At 39.6% G+C, this 22,942-nt stretch overlaps 1 protein-coding gene across 1 annotated transcript; it reads right to left on the bottom strand.

The window, feature by feature from the left end:
- Positions 1-1,275: 1,275 nt before the first annotated feature.
- Positions 1,276-21,872, bottom strand: PCCB (propionyl-CoA carboxylase subunit beta). Its single transcript, XM_083443307.1, has 15 exons — positions 21,670-21,872; positions 18,166-18,285; positions 16,903-16,971; positions 15,040-15,096; positions 13,460-13,573; positions 12,176-12,286; positions 11,372-11,480; positions 10,130-10,250; positions 8,920-9,001; positions 7,603-7,726; positions 6,333-6,440; positions 5,058-5,158; positions 3,805-3,903; positions 3,247-3,340; positions 1,276-1,720 (listed from the first exon to the last, which is right to left on the bottom strand). Exons 1-15 carry the CDS (start codon positions 21,844-21,846, stop codon positions 1,599-1,601), a joined length of 1,608 nt encoding a protein of 535 aa, XP_083299433.1. The 5' UTR covers positions 21,847-21,872; the 3' UTR covers positions 1,276-1,598.
- Between the last annotated feature and the right edge of the window lie 1,070 nt (positions 21,873-22,942).

Below are 22,942 nucleotides of genomic sequence, written 5' to 3'. Positions count from 1 at the left end.
AAGGTTTTAACTTACATACTTTAGCTGTTTTATATCTGAATTATTTATTGTGTATTAGCTCATAGACCTTAATTTTAATCTATTTTTGTTTGTATGCTCTCTGCTGTTGTATATGTTGCACTCTGGTCAGTGACCAAAATAAATTGATTTTCCCCTCAACCACAGTCCAGCCCATTAAGGAGTGTCCCTTGACCCTCAGGAGAGGAAGGAAAGTAATACTTTCTCCATCCAGGGTCTCTCCCTGCATCTAACCCAATGAATGATTTTCTATGTTATTGCTGCTTATTAAAAGAAATTAATTAATTAATTAAAAACAAAAACAAGACTGGTAAGTCATACTCAAATTAGTCCCATTGAAATAAATGGATTTCAAGTGGATATCACCTGGTGTTTACTAATAAGTCACCTTTTCAGGAATCCAATTTAGCACACATCACATTTATATTCTGAGCACAAAATTTAATTTTTATAAACATCCAAAATGTTTTCTAAAAAGGTATGAGACCTCTGCTTGGCTTTGTAGCCATGAAAGTAAGGGATTTAAGGTTGTAGAAATTGGCAAAAGGTGCCTGCATTAATAGATACAACAGAGAAATTTTGAATAATATCTAGTTTCAGATGGCAGGAGACTATTTTCAAGGTATGTAAGGTATATCAGGCCAGAATGAATGAACCTCTTTCAGCCTGCTTGGTTCTACCTGGCATAAGGGCTCCTCAATTAGAAGTATTATGCATAGGCACAAAGGAGAATCGTCTCCCACAAGCCTTTCAAAGGCCTAAAACAATCTCTTGCGGTAGGAGAATAGTCTTGTTAGGTAGCTGATGAGACCAAAATCTGACAGATAAGAAATTTATACTGAATAACATCTGCATTAGAAAACCTTGAAATCCTGTAATATTTTCTTGCGATGAATACCATGCAGGTACCGTATTTTTCGCTCTATAAGACGCACCAGACCACAAGACGCACCAAGTTTTTGGAGGAGGAAAACAAGGAAAAAAATATTCTGAATCTCAGAAGCAAGAACAGCAAGAGGGATTGCTGCGCAGTGAAAACAACAATCCCTCTTGCTGTTCTGGCTTCTGGGACAGCTGTGCAGCCTGCATTCGCTCCATAAGACGCACACACATTTTCCCTTACTTTTTAGGAGGGGGAAAGTGAGTCTTATAGAGCAAAAAATATGGTAATTTCCATCTCCCCTTGCAGGAGTTAAAACCTGTTTTGCATTATTATCCTCTGAATCTAATCCACAAATTATCTCCCCAAAGACAATCTTGTTTAAAGGAAACCAAATAGTTTAATTCCATATTCTCTTAGACTTCTGTTGCAATATGCTGGCTTTACATTTATGTATGATTATCCGTTCTGCCCAAAGACTGTCAAAGATCAAGTTACAGCATATTGTGACAACTTCCATATGTTGTACCTTTTGCTTAAATGTACAATTGATTCCTTGTCTACCATCTCATAGTATCCCAACCCTTCTAGAATATAATCCGTAAAAATTTCCACATACTTCCGACGATTCAGAGTCAGGATTTGAGTTGGGCTCCACTGCTTTCCTGGCAACCTATCATCCCTTTTCCTTAAAACAAATTCAGAGGGGAATATTGGCATGCTTCTTCCAGGGGTTGGATTGTCTTTTGCTAGCCAGGACTTCCAAGTCACGGCAGATTCGCAGTCGAGTTGAAGAAGGTTGGATGATGTCATCAACAAACCCTGTTATAAAACAGGTTTGACAGTTTATTCCCATTGCTCTGTAACTGCTTCTGCAGCAAAAAGCATCATGCAGTAGATAATCCTTTAATAGGTTCACATTAGCCTTCCACCAAATCAAAGTTGATGTTTTGTGCAAGCTGCTCCAGAGGAAGCCATGAACTTCTAAAGTGTTGCATATCTTATTCATCAACTTAAATACAAACAAATTCCTCTAAAAAGGGATAAATCAGGATTTTAGGGTGTACTGATCACCAATATTTGATTTCATGATTTAAGTCCACAGAAATGTTTCATTTTTCCAAACAAGCAAGGGAGGAGAAACAGCCTGTTAAGCCAAACATCTGGAATGTGGCTTTGCAAAAACATTTGCCATCATTCTGATTACATTTACATATGAAAACTGAACAATTTTACTGCAATTCTGCAAGTTCCCATCTCTCTCTTGTAATTTTTAAAAGAAGAAAACCACTTCAGAAACACTGCAAATTATGCTGTTCAACACAGAGATAATTTTACTTCAGAATTACTATAATAAGTTTAAGGTCTCATCTCAGATGCATAACCTCTAAGCAAAGGGATCGTGGATCTTAAATAATGCTCTGATTAAACAATCATGCCATAGCTCTCAAAGGCAGAGGATTTGAGTCGTCTAGAAGCAGGGGATACAACTAAAAATAAGTGGCTCTGATCTGGGCCTGATAGTGAAACACATAGCTATAAATGTTAAAGAGCATTGGTGGCCTAGTAATTTCTGCTTTGCATTCCAAACAATGCACCATAATACATATATACACACACCAATGCATCATACATGTGGGTGGAGGAAGGTCTGCCAGGCATCCCCATGTGGCTCCATATCAGTCAAGTCACAGCTACCTACCCCCAAATAGGGTTTGCAAGCACCATCAATCAGTTGACGGTCTGTGCTTGCAAAGAAGGAGCTTTGCAAGACCTGAAGATCAGCTGATTGTTGGTGCTTTACATTCTGTGCCTTTGCCCACATTTCGAAAGTTCTAAGAACGAATAAATAAATGTAATGAACTGTAATATGAAAATATATTCCCCTTTGCTCCACATGCCTGAATTGACTTTCTTAAATGTTCAATCTGCCAGGAAGGTAGTTGGCTAGAGTTTATATATACTTCAATTTTGTAACTATGCTTTGCAGAGATCAATATTTAAGAAGGGACAACCCCAAGAAATAAATTTAGTTAAAATTTAGAAAACCAGTGCTCTATGCTTTGGATTTTTTTTTAAGCAAGTAACCACAGTATCTCAATTCAGATGAAATGGGAAATGATGATTACTTAAGAGACTTCATGGTTTGATTGCCTGCATAGAGGAAGAACAAAATGGCGGAGGGACAAAATTCTAATTCATATTAGCTTATTCACTCCATACATGATCATCTGAATACAGTTAAAATAAACACCCAAATAAGAAGTGAAACTGAACACTGAAATCACAATAAAAAACTTCAATCATGTATCTGAAATTTCAATAATAGACATTCTCAAAGCCACTACCTTTGGTTGCTGCAGGGAAAGGATTTGCAAACTTTTCCACATACTCTGCTTCTGCATGTGCCCCTTTCCCCCTGAAAATTATCTGCACGGCTCCCTAAGAAGAAAATATAAGAATATGATATTAATGCAACCTATTGTTCTAAAGGCCTTTGGAATGGATTTGCTCATCATTAAACCATTTACAACAAGGGTGGAGAACCTCCAGTTTGCAGGTAATCAGGCCTGCCAGCATTCCCCATTTGGCCTCCAAGGCCATTTTGGCCAAGCCACACCCACCTGCTCTACATCTGATGTAGTATGCTATCAGGTGTGGAGCAGGTAAAAACTTGCCTCGGCCAAAAGGGGATGTGAAGGCACAGGAGATCAGCTAATTGGCATTGCTTGCAGAGTGCTGGGCAAGAGAGCACTTTGAAAAGGGCTTCTGCAGACTCCTGTAGGCAAAAAAAAAAAGTTGTACGCCATCAAGTGATTGACCCATGCAGGAGGGTGGTGTAACAATCTGGCCTACCTGCCAGACCCAGATAAGCTGAGTACAAATGGGGACAAAATGAGAATTACCTTGGCACCCATTACTGCTACCTCTGCTGTTGGCCATGCATAATTAGCATCTCCTCTTAAATGTTTTGAACTCATCACATCATAGGCCCCACCATAAGCCTGGAACAGGAAATAAAAGGGTCAACAAGTTATGTACTGTATTTAATCATTATGTTTATATACCAGGATAGTTAGTCTCTTAATATTAAGAGTGTGAAAGCAGACAATTCCTACTACAACCATTCAAAAATTATGTGATATCGTTATCATGAAGCATCCACTCTCACTTATTTAAAGCATTTTCAAATTCCAGTAGAATGGCCTAGCTTTCCTTCTCTCTTTCCTTCATCTCTCCCTTTCTCCACTTACAGACTTTTTAACCTATATAGTTTATTCCGTGATATCTTGGTATCTTTAAAAGGGCTGTAGCTCAGTAGCAGAACATCTGCCTTGCATGTAGAAGATCCCAGGTTCAGTCCCTGGCCATTTCCAGGTAGGGGTGGGAATGTTCCCTTTCTGAAACATTGGCAAGCCTCTGCAAGTCAATGCAGAGAATACTAAGCTAGGTAGACCAATGGCCTGACTCTGAATAAGGAAGCATCCTACATTCCAAAATGTGTAATGTCCCTTAAACATCCCCTCATATTTATCCTCTGCCATAGCCAGCCCTGGAACTATTTAAGAAATTTGTATCCCACTTTCTAATTAAAATTTCTCAAGGTGATTTGCAAAAATAGTTAAATACGTGGCAATATTAGAATACAATTACTAACTATACATAAGAAAAGAGCAGCACATAAAACAGATGATAAATCTCATGCAGCAGCTTCAATGTTAAAAGTGTGGGCCTATTAAAAGACTTGGCCTGGTGCCTAAAACTCATCAAGTTAGGCATCAGGCAATTAGCCCTGGAATGAGTGTTCCCAAACTAGAAATAACATATAATCCAAGACTTCAGGTTGAGATTGTGTATGTATAAGGCAGTTATATTCAGATTCTACATAAAAGAACTTATGTGAGAGTCATTAGGCTAGAAGTGGATCTGAAGGCAGCATTTGTTAAGGGGAAACAGGCTTGATTGTGAGGTATCTAGAGAAATTAAGAAGTATTAGTAAAGCAAAAAATGATGTTATATTATGACAGAAAAAATCGAAACAGAGCTTGGAAGAATTAGTGTTGATGAGGTCAGCTGAGCTGAAGATAAGACAAATATCTTCTATGCATTCTCAACAGTGTGTGGCAGATAGCAACTATACAATACAATTTTACTTCACCTTCCTTGTGATAATAGTGATTTTTGGCACAGTTGCTTCTGCAAAAGCGAAGAGCAGTTTTGCTCCGTGGCGTATAATCCCACCATATTCCTGAGATGTCCCTGAAAACAACAGGAACCAGCAAAACATGGTTAAAGGAAATTTACTGCACCCAAGAATGGATATTTAATAAGAAACTATACGCCCAACACTAATTAAGATAGCTGTTAAAAGCCTCTACAGGAGTAGAGGTAGACTGCATGGCTGCATCAAACATCAACCAGCAGGCTGGGTATCGTGGAGGGTAAAGGCTATGTTCTACCTCCACTGTCAGAGGCAGTATGCATCTATAGAGGCTGGGAATTTCATGTGGGAAGAAGGCTGCTTGCAGGCATTGCACAGGCATCTAGTAGGCCACTGGGAGAGCAAGGTGGTAAGACTAGATGAGCCTTTGGCCTGATCCAGCAGGACTTTTCATATGCTCTTATAATAGATCTACATACAGCCATGTAGCAAAGCCAACATAACCTCCTGCTTGGCAATTCTTGGTTTGACTGAAAGGGATCCACTGAGCCAAAACCTTTTATTACACCAAAATCTTATCCTATTTCTACTGTTTTAATTATATGTGATTAAATGGCACCAATAAATGTGTTCTACAAATGTCAGCCTCGTGATTCAGCACTCTCCTGAAGCACAGGCAAGCAACAACTGCTTAAGGAGAGCAGGTATCCCTATTGCCTCCATAATATTCACCAGCACAGGAGCTAAAAAGCTATAAACGCAGGCTATATAATGCAGCTTTATTTAATACAGGTCAGTGCCATGAAGAGCTGTATCCACGACATTCATTCACATTTGAAAGCTATAGAGGCCCCATAGAGGGATCTAAAAGACTGCTTCCTGGTGTATACAAAGTACTTAAACTAATTGTTTACTTAAAGAAGGATGACACAGGGCAGTTAAGTTGGATGAAAAGACTAATACTTTTTCTTTCTCTAGTGTTTTTCACATACTTTTTATTTCAGTGGATTTTGTACCACTACTAAACTCTCTCCGGGAATAAAATCTCAGTGAGAATGTCTAACCTCACGATGATAAATGTTAAAAATGCGACTGATGTCATTTTATACATGTAACAGGAAGGAGGAAGCTGTGCAAAGGACAGAGTAATGGCTTTACCTCTGCACTTGAAATAACTATTTTCAATTCCAAAGGTAAGAAGAATCAAGTGAAATATCTTCCACTCAATTCATTTCCATCTTCAGTCAAAGAGGATGCAGAAGAAAAACCTACCTGGTAAAAATCCAGGTACATCTACAAAAGTTATCAGAGGAATGTTGAAAGCATCACAGAAGCGAACAAAACGGGCTCCCTTCACGGAGGAGTTTATGTCCAAACAGCCTAAATTTCAGACAAAGTAGACAAGATTCTTACAAGGCTTTTCAAGAACATTTTGCAGTCACCAGTGTATACAAAAAGTGACATTCAATGTTCATCATACTCGGGGTACTCATTAAAATTGATGGGTCTACCCTGAGTTTACTTGGTTAGATATCACCCAAACAGGCAACAGCAGCAATATTTTACACACCCTATGCAAAAGAGCATTTTCTACCTCCTTGTGAAATACTGAACAGAGTTTATCTAACCTGCATAAATGTTCACGAAACACATGTACTCTTGCTATTCTCAGGAAGCTGTTATCTATGACTACATTTTAGCTTTGTAAGTCGTTTACATTAATCTGTGGTGGGGAGGGAATCAAAACAAGTAATATCAATATGGCAGCTGAATTCTATTCCATTCTCTAAAATGCCACTCGCCCCAGCAAACGCCAACAATTTAGAGACCAAAACACTTACATATAAATCTTGTAACAACATGTGTTATGTTGGTAACCATGACCACCATTGGAGGTTTCAGACTGTGATGCCTGAAATCTTGGTATAATTGCAGGACTAATCCTATAATTCACTGATGCTGAAAGATTTTTAACATCTTCAGCTGACCAAGGTTATCAACATAAAACTTTTTTTTTTTACAGGATGTATATCCAAGCAGTTAGTCTTGGAAGTCGAATACTTTGCCAGAAGTGTAAAACGATCCGATGGACTGGAGGGAGGAAAGGAGAGAAGGAAAGAAGGTGGTGACGTGTGGGTGGGTGTATAAAAGGGATTCCAGGAGAGGGAAATAGATTCCAAACATGTACAGAAACGGTGGTGTTATTATGATAACACCACCAACACAGCACTTATTTACACCTAAAAGCACATCTCGTTTCATGGTTCTTTGAATACTGGCCAGCGGTCCTTACAAAGCATGAACAACACAAGGATGTAAAGCAGGTTTTACTCTATTTACAGTATGCACAGAGTGCCAAACCTTCATCTTAATTGCAAAAGAACAGTAAACACTACCTTAGGACCAATTTTTTTTAGAGAGAACATATCTAGCTATTCAGCAATGAGGTTTAAACAGATGCAACATACAAATGCAAGTTTTCCAAGCTTTCAACATAAATTGACATTACGAAGGTCCCCAGCCACTGCCACCCTCCTCTTACCTGATGCTACTTTGGGCTGGTTGCCAACTATTCCAACAGTTCTTCCGTTCATTCTGGCAAATCCAACAATGATATTTCTGGCATAGGAGGGCATGATCTCAAAGAATTCTCTCTCATCAACTATCTACACAAATGAGATTCAAATATCTTACTGTCGCGGAGCAGTGAAATACACACTGCTATAGATATCTGTATCACACAGAGATGATTTAAAATTTAAGATAGTTGAAACAGTATTTTAAAAATCTTTTTCAATATACTGCTCTTAAGCAGTGCCAGATTTACATATAAGCTAAACAAGCTATAGCTTAGGGCCCTACTCTCTTGGGGGCCCCCAAAAAATTTAAAGGGGAAAAAAGCTGGATGTACATTTCCAATTGTATTTCAGTTCAACAATTACTTTGATAAAATACATATTTTGTTATGTGCAAATGGCTTTAGATACCTATTAGGTCCATCAATTACCATATAGCACATATTTAGCATAAAAAACAGCGACAATTTGTAGTTGACAAAGGACAGCTGGACATATAAAGGGCTCTTCCATACAGCACTAAATTTAAAAATGTTAGTAAGATTCATTTTGAAATTCCTGACAAATCCTGGGTAGATTTATGGTTCCATTGGGTAACATCCAAAAGACATTTCACCACCCTAAATTTGGCATGTGGCCCCTAGAGGGTTTGCAACAAGACCACATGGCCCTCAGACCAATAAAGGCCCCCCTGTTTTAGACATAGAATGAGGTCAAAGGATCCTCACACCAGCATAAAATCTTTATTATTTTTTACAAATGGAGAAAGATCAGTGACTCACCCTGGAGCTCAGCCACTATTATTACAACACCTCCAAAGCATGGTGTCCAATTATAGTTGACTCTCAAAACAATGAATATTGTAACCATATTTTACACTTACTATATGGAAATCAAACACCATGGAAATAATTAAAGCTATACATCTTCTTTATATGTGAAATCAATGGTAGTTAATGTGGGCATCAAGACCATTTCCTCAGATACAGTGATATAATGCAATTTAGAATCAATTTTAACCCACAGGTTGCATAACCTTTTGTCAAATGGTGAGAATAAAGGTGAATAACTCTTATATATATCCAGTTACATTCCTTTTACCACTTTTACTAAGGAACACATTTCTAAATAACAGTATTTTTACAGCCTGCATACATACAAGAAAATACATGCAAGTTGTATTTACAACTTGTAACAATTCTCAGAGGCAATAGATATTTATGCATCATGTGTAAACACAAAATTATCGCAACAGCTGTAATACACTGGTACACAGAGCTTACCGAATGCACAATATCCACCATGTCATAAGCTTTAGTAGATTCCATCGGGACAATGGTATCCAATTCAGGAACCAACCGGTTGCTTTAAACACAGAGAATGGAAAGGAATAAACTTACATCGTATCATAATTCATATGAGAAAATTACTCATGTTAGGAGACATGACTACAACCTAGGACTATTTGACTGAATTCCAGAATTCAGAATTCAATTCCAAAATATTGAGAGAATGAAGGAGATATTTATTTTTTCTTTTACTTTATTCTCCGTGTTTGCAATAACATTGAGATGGATCCAAATGTGTCCTGCTTGCACTGGAGGATGGAGAAGAGCAGGCAATTTTAATTGTTCCTTTCATCTGCAGTCCACTGTGCCCCTTGAAAAGCTGTTCCATAAGGTTAGGGGACACTCCATTTCAGAATGGAACATATTGCTGGGGCTGGTGGGAACATTGACAAAACATCTATCCTACCCCCTAATGGATCAACCAAGAGCCTTTTGCTGGATTTTGGCTGCCTTCAAAAATGGAAGGGAAATCTGAATTCAATCCATTCTCTTTAGTTGACTTGTTGCATTTTCAGATACTACTTAAGAAAGAACAACCTCATTTTGTTAACCAGCAAAAGGAAGTGATAGGAGGCAAGAGTGTAAAAGAAAATATCCAAAATCTGGTCCATCAACTGAACGGCAACATATACCATACCCTTCCACTGCTGTTAAAGGAGAATTTTTGTTTTCTACTCTTCAGACCTCCAACAGGAATCTCTGTGGAGGAGTATCTATAACACATGGAGCCAAAGTCCCATTGCATCCCACTTCACAAAACTTATTTGTGAATCTATCCAAGAATAATAAAATCACCCAGGAATTTTATTTCCTAAATGGGCTCAAAGGGATAGGCGTCTCCTTCAATGATACAAATCGAGAAAATCATACAAGCAAAGACCAAATAACACACATCCTAAAGAAGCACAATCGTGCACGTATGGTGCTGAACCCAGAAGTTACCAAATACATCACTCAGCATGTCACAGAAAAGGCAGAACAGGGCAGGGTGGACTTATACGCGCTCTGCCGACACATGTCGGGCCCTAGAACAGAATGCCCACGTGAAATGGGCATTGCCTGTAACTCTGCAGACATTTGATGGGATAAACTCTGAAACACACTTTGATTCTATGAACATCTATTATTTGTAAATATAACTTACATAGGGTCATGGCATTCTCTGACAGGAGCTGGATCCTTATTGCTAAGCGGTAGGTAATTAAAAAACTCTCTGAGATTGAGCAAAGCATCTATGTCATTCTCAAAGGCACAGTGTGCAACCCCTGTAATAGAAAAAAAAAACATACATCTGACTTTGCAAAGATTCCAATGAACTTTCCAACAGGACAAGCAATAGATCTTCACAGCAAACTCTTAAAGCTCTAAAATGTCATAGCATTAACTGAAATGCCAGTGGATATTCTTAATGTCCACCAAAAGAAACAGTTCAGCAGTCATATTTGATCAACTGTGTTTTACACACATCTACTTCCACCCCGAACATCCATCCTACTCTTGTTCCACTCCATCTTGCATTTCAAGGGTCATACTGAACCCCTATTTTCAGCCTCTTTGCAAAATAAATAAAGCAGGTGTTAAATGGATCTGAAAGATTGAATGTGGATGTATATGAGTGAGAGTGAGAGAAAGAGATGTGGCCCTATCTACCACTGGCAGCAGCCCCAGGAAGGTTAGTTACAAGGGAATGCAGGCATCAGGCTAAAAACAGTTTCACACCCATGTTATTGAGGTTTACAAAGTTAGGAAAGTGGCAGAGCCCCCCCCCCCCCCCCCGCTCAGTACTAGAATTCATGTTCAACCAGTGAAAGTGACTAGCAAGAAAGATAGAAGAAAAAGTATTTTCGCACACGGTCACATCAGCAACTATGAGCCATTATGGCTAAACAGGATCCCCATACATAGAAGCCTGCTGGGTGCAACATGGACAGGGATCAAATAAGGCAGTTCTAATGATACATTTCCCCCTTGACGCTTATTAGACAGGAGCAGCCCCAGTATCTCCATCTCTCTTACATACATTCTCTTACAATACCTCTATTAATGGTCTTCTGTCACCCCCTGCAGTGTAATTTTCAGCCAAAGACAACCAGCAGGTACTTTTACTATGCTCCAAACCAGGCATCCCCAACCTTCGGCCCTCCACATGTTTTGGACTACAATTCCCATCATCCCTAATCACTGGTCCTGTTAGCTAGGGATCATGGGAGTTGTAGGCCAAAACATCTGGAGGGCCGCAAGTTGGGGATGCCTGTTCCAAACTAATCTGAAAGACTAATTTTATATGACTGGACTACTATGTTCTTCATATTGTTCTCCAGTCACTTCACAAGGGGACTGCAAACAGGAGCAAATGTTAATTATAAACAACTTAACCATTTCTGACCTGATACTGCAGTGTGGGTCTTTGCACCTCCCAGTTGCTCCTGAGTAACATCTTCATTGGTGACTGATTTGACTACATCAGGGCCTGTTATGAATAGATAGGATGTGTCCTGCAAGAAACAACAACTGCAAAGTATGAGGTGCAAGATGTGACATTTTTCATCCCTTAGTGCTTTCAAAATAGGAAAACTTAATTTAAACTTAATTTAATTTAAAACTTAATTTAAAAAGGTCAAAATATTTCCATTTCTAATTTATTTTGATTCAAACTAACAAGACATTTGGTTGGAATTCACTCTAATTTAGCCACAGTCCTCAAAAGATCACACAGCTGGTACATGGGATTCCCAGTAAAGTATTTGCATCCCTGTATTTGCAAAAAAATACAGCACAGACTGTGCCACCTTAACTGCAGGTCCAGTACCACTGACGTTTCTAGTTTTAATATCCTCTCTCATTTTTCATTTCCAAGCAAGACAATTTTTACAGCTCAAAGCCAACCGACTCAATAGCTATTTAAGACACGGTATAATTAGAAAATGTGAAAGGTGACAGCTACAGCCTGAAATAGCAGGGCAGTTAAAAAAAAGATGTTATTCCTTAAGCCAGAGCTTCTAAAGGAACAGAAATACATCCATTTTTAGAGTCAGCCACCACTAGCAAGAAACTCCTTGTAACAACTGTTCTCGTAAGACTCACTCTCTTCATGTTTACTCAGAATCAAGTCCCACTGTGTTCAATGGGGCTTACTCCCTAGTAACTATTTTATCATTACAGTCAAAGGCAACTAACATTACATCCTTACCTTTACCATGAATGTGAAATCTGTTAAAGCAGGAGAGTAGACAGCCCCTCCTGCGCAAGGGCCCATAATAAGAGAAATCTGTGGTATTACCCCAGAACATAGTACATTTCTCTGTAAAAGAAAACAAACATCTCCATTGCTTACACATTTTATACCAATTCCAAGTCAATTTCCCAAAGTGCTCCTAAATCTGTGTTAAACTTTTGCAACAAACTATTTCATATAAAAATATGAAGTATGTTGTAGAAATGTATTAGCCAACAGAAATAACATTCGATTTGTTCTAGCTTCATTGTTCATCCACTAACCGGGATCCTAAACTCCCATCCAAATTAATCCAAGTTCAAAACCCTGTGCATCAGAACAAATATGGCAAGGAAAAGGGAGATAAGCACAAGACAGAGGCAATGTCAGAGAATTAAGGATCAGATTCATGAAGCAGGCTGTAGCTGAAGTCCCATGTGTACTGAATGCCCCATGTGTTGGTGGCGGCAGCAGCTGCTGCTTCTGACAGCTGGTACAGACAGATGCATATGGAGAGCCGTTTTCCAGCCCTCTTCTAGCTCCAGGGTTGTACTCACAAGCAAGGAGAGAGATGCTGCTACTGCAGTTCATTCACCCACATAATAAAAATTATTCCCTTTGGCTGCCTGGAGAGCTTTGTGAATGCTGATGGCAAGGAGAGGGCTAAAGTGAGGAACTGAATATGCACTACAGTCTTTATACTTATGGGGAGACATACTGATCCAACCAGGGGAAAGGTCAGGGAGGTATCATTGTGCCTAAAGAGTAATAGTAGCTTACAGCAACTGCAAAAGAAATAACCTAATAATAATAATAATTTATTATTTATACCCTGCCCATCTGGCTGGGCTTCCCCAGCCACTCTGGGCTGCTTCCAAAAAAAATATTAAAATACTGTAATACATCAAACATTAAAAGCTTCCCTAAACAGGGCTGCCTTCAGATGTCTTCTAAAAGTCTAAATGAAGTATACTAATTTCAGGGCCTGTTCCCCCTTAATTGTGACTTCTAGCAGCAACACCTAGAAACAGCAGCATCTCATGAAAAGAAAATGGGAGAGAAGATGTGCATTTTGCCCCTTGTATAAAGGAGAAAAGCCCCCTCCCTGGCCCCTCGCATAAGACCTGGAAGCAGCAGGAAAAGAAATGTTGTGTCACTCATGCTTCCTGTTTTAATATTTTTTCAGAATATCAGAAGTGGCTCCTGGGCTATTCATCTGTAGCGTCAAGAATCAACTTGCTTACCTAAGAGGTCTCTTACCAAAAATATATCAGCATAACCAGCCAGGGACTCTACTCCTTCCTGGATCCGGGCCCCTCCTGAATCATTCAACCCAATAACAGGAGCACCAACCATAGCAGCCTGATCCATTATCTGAGGATACAGAAACTCTTGATTTACTAGTGAAGTCCTACCACAAGCTTAATTAACATAAAATAGTGAGTGCTTATTATAATTAATAATCATATTATAAAATAGGATCTCTTTTCATTTTTGATCAGAATGCGTCCAAGTCCAATATCTGTTTCTTGTTACGACATCTACAGATAAACCTCTACTGGCCAGTCAACCCGCCCCCCCTACCTGGCACTATTATTATTAATACACCTTCATGTTCAATTAACTCTTCTCTTTAACATTTGTGCTTGACCATCTTAAACAATGGGCTACTTCACACATAACACTAAGCCATCATTTAGCATCATGAGCCTCAGAAATCCTCAGTGCTTTGCTCAGCTCACTGAGGCTTGTCTATATAGTTTTAAAACCATGGTTTAGAGTGACATGCAAACCCGTCCCATCTGATAAAGGGCACTTAAGGATTATAGAGTGTGACAAATGAAAAAAACCACAAGATCGCAAAAGCACCATGATACAGCAAGATCAAAACTTTATCTAAAAATCTTGGGAAAGTAACAATATATTTGATACCCAAATGACTTTGGTGTATCAAACCGGAGGCAGGTATTGAAGAAGAAGAAGAAGAAGAAGAGTTTGGATTTGATATCCCGCCTTTCACTCCCTTTAAGGAGTCTCAAAGCGGCTAACATTCTCCTTTCCCTTCCTCCCCCACAACAAACACTCTGTGAGGTGAGTGAGGCTGAGAGACTTCAGAGAAGTGTGACTAGCCCAAGGTCACCCAGCAGCTGCATGTGGAGGAGCGGAGACGTGAACCCGGTTCCCCAGATTACGAGACTACACCACACTGGCTCTCATAAACCTCTCTGAGGACGGCCCCACCCATTTTTAACCGTTATACATCTATCTTCTAGAAAGGACTACCAAGAGAAGTACATCATCAACTATTTGACATATTCAGGAAATGTCAAAAATGAATACTTCTCACATCACCACTTATCAGGAATTGTGACCTCAAATATACTCCTGAATGAATTAACTGTGAGGTATTTTATCCTAGCAACATCTTGGCTTCTGTAATAACAAATAGACTTCTTATCATTATGAAAAAATAGGTTATGTTTGGACAGGGGGAATTCAGCAGTACTGGAGCTGAATAAGCAATAGGCTATTAAGATTTGGGGTCTGGTACAAGCTGGGTGGCTTAGTTGAAAAGGAACTGTCATGAGTTGAATAAAATGAGATTTCTTTGAAATTCAGGCGTGTTTACACATATTCTGAAAATGTATCTATCTGTATTGTGTTGAAAAAAATTGTATCTTAAGACTTGAAGACACTAATCAGGGAAGGGGATGAAAGAAACTTCAATGTAGCAAGGATTCGTGTGAGGCATAACATACTTTTAAAAACACTCCATTGTCATATTTTGCAGGCTGCAGGCACTTAAGAATTTTGTAACTATTGTCTTCTAAAATGCTTACCTTGCAGATCTTTTGAGCATGTGCTCCAGATAAACTGCCTCCAAACACAGTGAAGTCCTAAATAAAGATTGTATTTCAAAGATCAAATATAATAATAGCTTAGAATGCCAAATATATATACTGGATTTAGATCCCCCCCCCCCCGCCTTGCCCTTGAGCACCAGTAAAACAGACTTATTTGCACTCCCAATTATTCAGTGTAATTGTCTTCAAGCAGGTTTAAAATATCAACAGACTTCACCCTCATGGAAGGAGTGCAATCTGTCTTGGGCCCAGTCTTATTCAACATCTTTATCAACGACTTGGATGATGGACTCAAGGGCATCCTGATCAAATTTGCAGATGACACCAAACTGGGAGGGGTGGCTAACACCCCAGAGGACAGGATCACACTTCAAAACGACCTTGACAGATTAGAGAACTGGGCCAAAACAAACAAGATGAATTTTAACAGGGAGAAATGTAAAGTATTGCACTTGGGCAAAAAAAATGAGAGGCACAAATACAAGATGGGTGACACCTGGCTTGAGAGCAGTACATGTGAAAAGGATCTAGGAGTCTTGGTTGACCACAAACTTGACATGAGCCAACAGTGTGACGCGGCAGCTAAAAAAGCCAATGCAATTCTGGGCTGCATCAATAGGAGTATAGCATCTAGATCAAGGGAAGTTATAGTGCCACTGTATTCTGCTCTGGTCAGACCTCACCTGGAGTACTGTGTCCAGTTCTGGGCACCACAGTTCAAGAAGGACACTGACAAACTGGAACGTGTCCAGAGGAGGGCAACCAAAATGGTCAAAGGCCTGGAAACGATGCCTTATGAGGAACGGCTAAGGGAGCTGGGCATGTTTAGCCTGGAGAAGAGGAGGTTAAGGGGGGATATGATAGCCATGTTCAAATATATAAAAGGATGTCACATAGAGGAGGGAGAAAGGTTGTTTTCTGCTGCTCCAGAGAAGCGGACACGGAGCAATGGATCCAAACTACAAGAAAGAAGATTCCACCTAAACATTAGGAAGAACTTCCTGACAGTAAGAGCTGTTCGACAGTGGAATTTGCTGCCAAGGAGTGTGGTGGAGTCTCCTTCTTTGGAGGTCTTTAAGCAGAGGCTTGACAACCATATGTCAGGAGTGCTCTGATGGTGTTTCCTGCTTGGCAGGGGGTTGGACTCGATGGCCCTTGTGGTCTCTTCCAACTCTATGATTCTATTATTCTATTCTATGAACCCTACACAGGCAGAGCATGCACATGAGGAGGGACTGAGATACAGCTTAATAGCTTAATAGTTGTTAGCGGAGTTCGTAACCCAAAGCGTTTGTAACCCAAAGTGTTTGTAACCGGAGGTACCACTGTGATGCCAGAAATCAATGCAAGTACAAAATATAAAGATCCCACATGGTTTCTGTAGTGCAAGTCTTTTATTCCCAATGGACTCTTGCAACTCTTGCAGCATGGAAAATACTGTGGTCAGGAAATATGGAAGTTGCAGCCTAACCTCATCTGAAAGGCAATGGGTTAGTCACGCTTGTTAAAATGTTGTATTATAACCAATTTCCTGTTGTTGTTGTTTTAAAAAGACAAGGGACTGCAGTATCAGAAGTAAGATTCTGCAAAGCAACTCTATTCCTACATGTTATAAGGATTCCATAGTCCAAGAACATGCTGTGAAATACTGTATAAATAGCCAAAATGGACAGATGTGGTCATTTTACTGACTGTAATTAAAATTCTATTGAATCGCAGGCATAATACATGTCTGCAAACTAAATGCACTGCAAATGAAAAGCAAATGTAAAGAAATACAAAAATGTTTATAAGTCTTCAAAGAAAAAGTTCACAACTGAAAACACAAAATAGAAATACCTGACTGAAGACATATGCCAATCTGCCATTAATTCTACCCTGGCCAGTTACCACACTGTCTCCAGGGAACTGCAAAAGAGAATAAAGAATGTACAACTCAGAACAGCAATATGATTAAATAACGAAATCTAATTCTTATAAATGACCAAAGCAAGTATTTGCTAACCAGAAAATCAAACTCTCTATTTAGGGCAGAATATACATTTCAATTATACTTTGCTTGTATCGTTTAAAACAGGCTGACTTCCATATTATCGTGCACTTAGCAGATGATCAACAAAAAATGATGGTCATGAGGGATAGGAAAAATACATACTTCTAAACAGCCTCCTTTAATGCTTAGTATAATTTATTTATACTCCACCAACCACAAATGAAAACAAAGCAACAGAATATAGAATCTATAAGATCATTAAAAGACAGGAAGAAAAACAATAAAGTCCTAGTTAAAGCAAAATTGTGTCATTTAAGAATTTTGCAACTTGCTCTGTAATTTATAAATTAGAGCCATTCAAGAAAATGATCAACAGAAACTCTGATGAGCAACCTGGGAAGTACTGTGTAATAGGGTAGATTAGTTTCTGTAGCTGGCTTATTAAAAAAAACAACCTGATTTTGAAACGTATAAAACTGATTCTACCTTTTCATTACTACAAGAGCAGTATCTATTATTTAAAACTTCATTTTATCTACCTTCTAAAACTTTGAAGGTAAGGTTAAAATATTCCAAGGAAAAAGCTTTCTTGTATTTAGGAACAGACAAACAATTCAAATAATGCATCCCATTCTTAGAATTAGGACATGACAAAAATAGCAACGAGAGGAAACGAGGCGCTTGGGCTACCCCATAAGTCAATCTCCATTAAATCTGTTTAACAATATCTTTGGCTTGCTCAGTTTATAAATAACAGATGAGAAGACAGCCCAACTGAAACAACTGTCTGCCACAATTCCTTCATCCAGACAGACTAACACAAGTCCATCATCACCTGGAACACGAATGAATTGGAAGTAAGTAAAATACAACCATGAAACCGAAAGGGAATGTAATATATCCAAGTCAGGCTCTGTCTCTAAAGTACTACATATAGAACGATTGGGGATGAACCAAGCAGAGGTAGAGCATGTATAGAGGAAAGAGATGAGAACCATCCATTCTATTAGAGTAAACCATCCACCATCCAGACTCAGGCACTAGAATCAGACAGATATTTCCAAATGAGAAACAGTCCCAAAAGTGCGAGCAAAATATATACCAGGTACCTTGTTTTTCTCAGCCTCCATCCCAAAATCTGCACATCTGTGTTCCACAAACATGTCATATTCTACAAAACTGTCAGGATCCAGTAAAAGAAGAACACGCTCCCTGGCTGTCAGCTTTCCCTGAAGTGCAGGAAATAATATGAACAAGGTAAGGTTTGGAGATCATTTCAGTAGACCAGAGCCAAGCATAATTACAAATATAAAGAGAAAGTCAGATACTGATTTAAGATTTTATTCAAATCCATAAATTTTCTCCTCAGAAAGCAGCTGCCTTAAACTCAATATTGCAATTGAATTCCTTTTTAATTTCACCTTCCCTTCAAATATAGAAATTGCTCTCTTCTCGAATGATCATTTTGTCAGAGATTTATTGATTTATTGATTTTTTTTTTACATTTTCGTCCTTTTAAGTAAGCAATGCCAAGTTATATATGTATGTTGAAGAGAATAAAACCCATAAAGGACTAGTAGAAGAAGGGGCAAGCAAAGAAAAAGGATCCACATGTTTAACAGTCTGACTTCAGTGAAACTATTAAATGTAGTATCAGAACTTACAAATGTGCTTTTCTAAGGGTAGATAGAGCAAGTTAAATAAATCATACTTTTTTCTGTTTGATGTAAGGTGAAGATAGGTATGATGTAGTACACCGGTGGAGTCGAAAAATCAATCACAAAAAGCTTATACAAGTTTATTAGTGATCTAGAAAGTAAATGTATAACCGGGCTATCTTTCAGCCTGATCCTTAAAAAAACTTTTATGTTTGTACATGAATCATACACTGAAATTCCTACATTTTATCTTAGACAAAAGGCCAAGAAGCAATACACTGAAATTCCTGTCAAAGAGAAGCTCTAATCCAAATGGACAAATCTTCTCTAATTTCCTAAAAATTTCATTCTCAGCGAAAATTTAAGTCAACATGCAAAAGTCATTTTAAGAAGCAAGACAGGGGCTCTAAATTACCATCCAACTATTTTAATTTCTCCATTATTATTGCTCATATATAAATAGGCATCTGACACAAAAATAAATTGCTGAATAAATCTATATAAGTCACATATTGTCATGGTGATTCACCCACACCTCAAAATCTTAAGAAGCCTGCAGAAATGTTCATCTTATATTGATTCAAACACTGAAAATGTTATAGAAGCAGCACTTCAAATAGAGCCTTATAAAACGCAAATGCATAGCAAAAGAAGCTACAAGCAACAACGACAAAAGAAAGAAAATTACATGCCTCTGATTTGACCTTTCATTAAGAAAAAGAAGGGTCATTTAGGCACCATCACCCTCACTGGCCACATGGCCACTTGTAATCTTGTCCTGCAATGACCTTTGCAGAAATGCCTGCACTGGCTGCCAAATAAACTACCAGGTCATGTTCAAGGTCTTGTTAGTGACATATAAAGCCCTGAACAACTCAGGACCAGGTTATCTGAAAGACCACCTGACCCTGCCTGGATCTGTAAGATCACTTAAATCATCTGGAGAAATTTTACTTGTGGTAACACATCCTACAGAATAATTACAGGCAGAACATCACCTGAAAGGGGATATTTCTTGCCAGTGCCCTTTACACTGTAGAATACCCTTATTTTATTGAAGTATTTATAATCTGTACTTTCATAAAGGATATCAAGGTAGTACACAACATACAAAATATAATAAAATCGGTATAAGTATCCCTAAAAATGCATATTAAGCATCATCTGTCAGTTGCTTCAGTTGTAAATAAATGATATTACTCTTTTTATGTTGTATGTTTCTATGTTTCTATGACACTGTCTTATATTTTAATATTACTAAGCCATTTTAATAATTTAAATAAATAAGTGCTTTACCTTATGTCTCTGACACATGGTAGGGAAAGAAATATCCAACACATGGTAGGGAAAGAAATTATTTTAAGATACTTATTTGAGCCTAAGAAAACAGTTCAGATTAATTCCTATTTCCACTGCAAGTTCAAAGGGATCTTCAAGCCATAACTGTCTGCCCTGAATTAAAGCAAAACAAGGTGGCTGGTAACATGGGACGATTCTAATGATCTTCAGCATTACACATGCAGCTACAGGATGCAATCTGCAAAGCGATTATTCATTCATCAACAGACTGAACTGCTGAGGGGGTGAGGCACAGTTAATGTAAAACTCCCTTGCCAGATCACATCAGGGTCATGCCATGAGTTAGTTATTTCATCCCCTAGCAACCTGAAGCCTTGAATTCATATACCGTACTTTTTCCTTCCCTTGCACTCTATAACCAGAAACTTCTGACTGCAGTTAGCAACAACCTATACCTTGTAATTGTGTCCAAAACCAGAAAACCATGGTTTGCACACAAACCAGATTTGCCACTAGCCATGATTATCACTAGCTTCCAATTGCGAAGGCTGAGGGAGCACATCACCCACAACTGTTCACTCATGTAATACTAAACCATGGTTTAGTGATACATCTGAACACAACCACTGTCTCCAGCAGCAGCCAGCCCAATTCTTCCTAGGGCCCACAAGCCACGTAGATGCCATTTAGTTATAATGACTCATAATGTTTGGTACACATATCCTTCATGAAAACATTCAGTTTTTTGAGCTATCAAGGCCATCTAGATGTGAATCCAATAGCTTAATCACATTGTGCAGATGAATATTTTGTTTTCTGTATTTCCAACAATACAACTCAAACTGAAGACATATGAAGAAAAAATATATACCCATAAAAATCTGCTGACATATCTATATACGTAATATGGGAATGGTAAAAAAAGATCCCAGGCACTTTGCAAAACATACGCTTCTAATTCACATTTATCCACACTCCCTCTGTGCATCCATAGTTAGGTACACTCAACCATTATATTGCTGCCTCCGTTTCTGAAAATGAGAATGGATAACATCTGAAGGTAACTTCACATGTGTATCAGTGTTTTAAAAAATGTGAGAAATGACAGTCAGTGTAGTTTTAAAATATTTGGGAAACAGTGCTTTTAATGGGGGCTTCAGAACTTTCTTCTGACTTTGCATTCCTGTACAAGTACTTCCAAATCCTCGCATATGTGGCCTTAAGTAGACAAGATGAACCAGGGCTAACCTCAGATCAGGGCTGCTTATTTCGCACACATTCCCCACCCCCAAAACAATTCTGTGAACTGCAGTTTAACCCTCAGAGAGTTACAATTCCTAGCTACCCGTAACCAACTCCAGTGCCCAGAACTGAGGAGGGAAATTTGTGCTTCGAATGTGCTTTGATGATAGTAGTTTGTAAGTAGCCCCCACAAATACAAATTTGAAATTGGGGGGCACTGGGAAGGGTCTCGGACCCCTGTCCCATCTTATTAGAATACGGGCAGGGGCATCTTAAACTAACTAGACTCTCCAGGCAGCGTCCCCGCTCTCTCAGGAAAGCGAGCGTGGGACCTTCGTCCCTCCGAGGGTCGCCCGGGAGCAGCCAGCTGTTGCAAGCCCAACCAGAGGCTTCCTTGCTCGCTCTCTCGCTCACCCGCCGGTGCTGTGCATCTATGCGCGCCTGGCCGCCGCCGAGCAGCGCAGCCCGACGCTTCTCCTCGATGCGCTCGGGCACCGTGGGCGCGTGCCGAGGGGGGCTGTTGCTGAGCCGGCGGGAAAACGCCAGAGAAACCCTCGGGAGCCGAAAGGGCAGGATCCGCAGGGCGGCCATGGCTGTGGACTGCGGGGACGCATGCGCGCACGGGGCGGGGGGGGGGCGGATGAGGCGGGCAGGTTCCTGAAGCGCGGAAACAGCAGCAGCCATTTGCCCCGCCCAGCCTCCCTTTACATTTCTGTTACGCCCGCCTCGCCGCTTCTCTCCTCACGCTGTTATTAACTGTGTCAGAGCGCGCTTTCTTTTCTTCTTCCTCGGCGGGGTGCACACGCGCACGAAGACGCCCCCGCCGACCGCTTAAAAGCAGTTTTTTTAATACGATACAATGTGGTTGCACGTCACGCTGCTGGCATCTTCATGCTCTGAGCATTTTAGTGTTTCTGCTGCTTAGGCCCGAGACCTCTTTTTCCCTTCAGGTTGTGTTTTTATTGCAGGATGTGGGCTATCGCACTAGAGTGCGTCTCCACTAATCTGCGGTGCCCCGATGTAAGTGCACGTTACGGGTAAGGTTCTGCACGTGCGTAGATGTCTGCAGAAGACCGAATTTGAATAGGTGCGTTTTGGCAAGCCACAGTGCTTCTCGGAGCGTGGAGACTACCTATGCTGATTTTTTTTTTTTCATTCAACTATTAAAGATACAGACATCATTTGTTCATAATTTTTACCTTTTGTACATGTGCAATGACTACTTGCTCAGAAGTAAGTGTCACTATAGGACAGGCATCCCCAAACTCGGCCCTTCAGATGTTTTGGGACTACAACTCCCATCACCCCTAGCTAACAGGACCAGTGATCAGGGATGATGGGAATTGTAGTCCCAAAACAGCTGGAGGGCCGAGTTTGGGGATGCCTGCTATAGGACTTACTCTGCAGAAAGGTTCCCTCCAGACTGGTGTTTTTCTTACTTGAGTGTTCTGCAATATGTCATTGCTGCAATAATAGTGCATTAGTGGTGGATTTATACTGGACTGTCTACACATCATTCCACTTCATTAGTTGCTGTGCAATATTTCCACAGTTACCGTATTATAGACATGTGGAGAGGCACGCTTGCACTATAGTGTTAAGAGAAGTGGGACAAATCATCATCATAAAACCTTTTATTGGCATCACATACAAACATCCATAGCAAATCAATACAGAATTCCCGCCT

Source organism: Podarcis tiliguerta (assembly GCF_965153285.1).
Source record: "Podarcis tiliguerta genome assembly, chromosome: 5".
Classification (NCBI taxonomy): domain Eukaryota; kingdom Metazoa; phylum Chordata; class Lepidosauria; order Squamata; family Lacertidae; genus Podarcis; species Podarcis tiliguerta.
The sequence above is the reverse complement of the archived record's forward strand: the minus strand, read 5'-3'. Positions and strand labels throughout refer to the sequence as shown.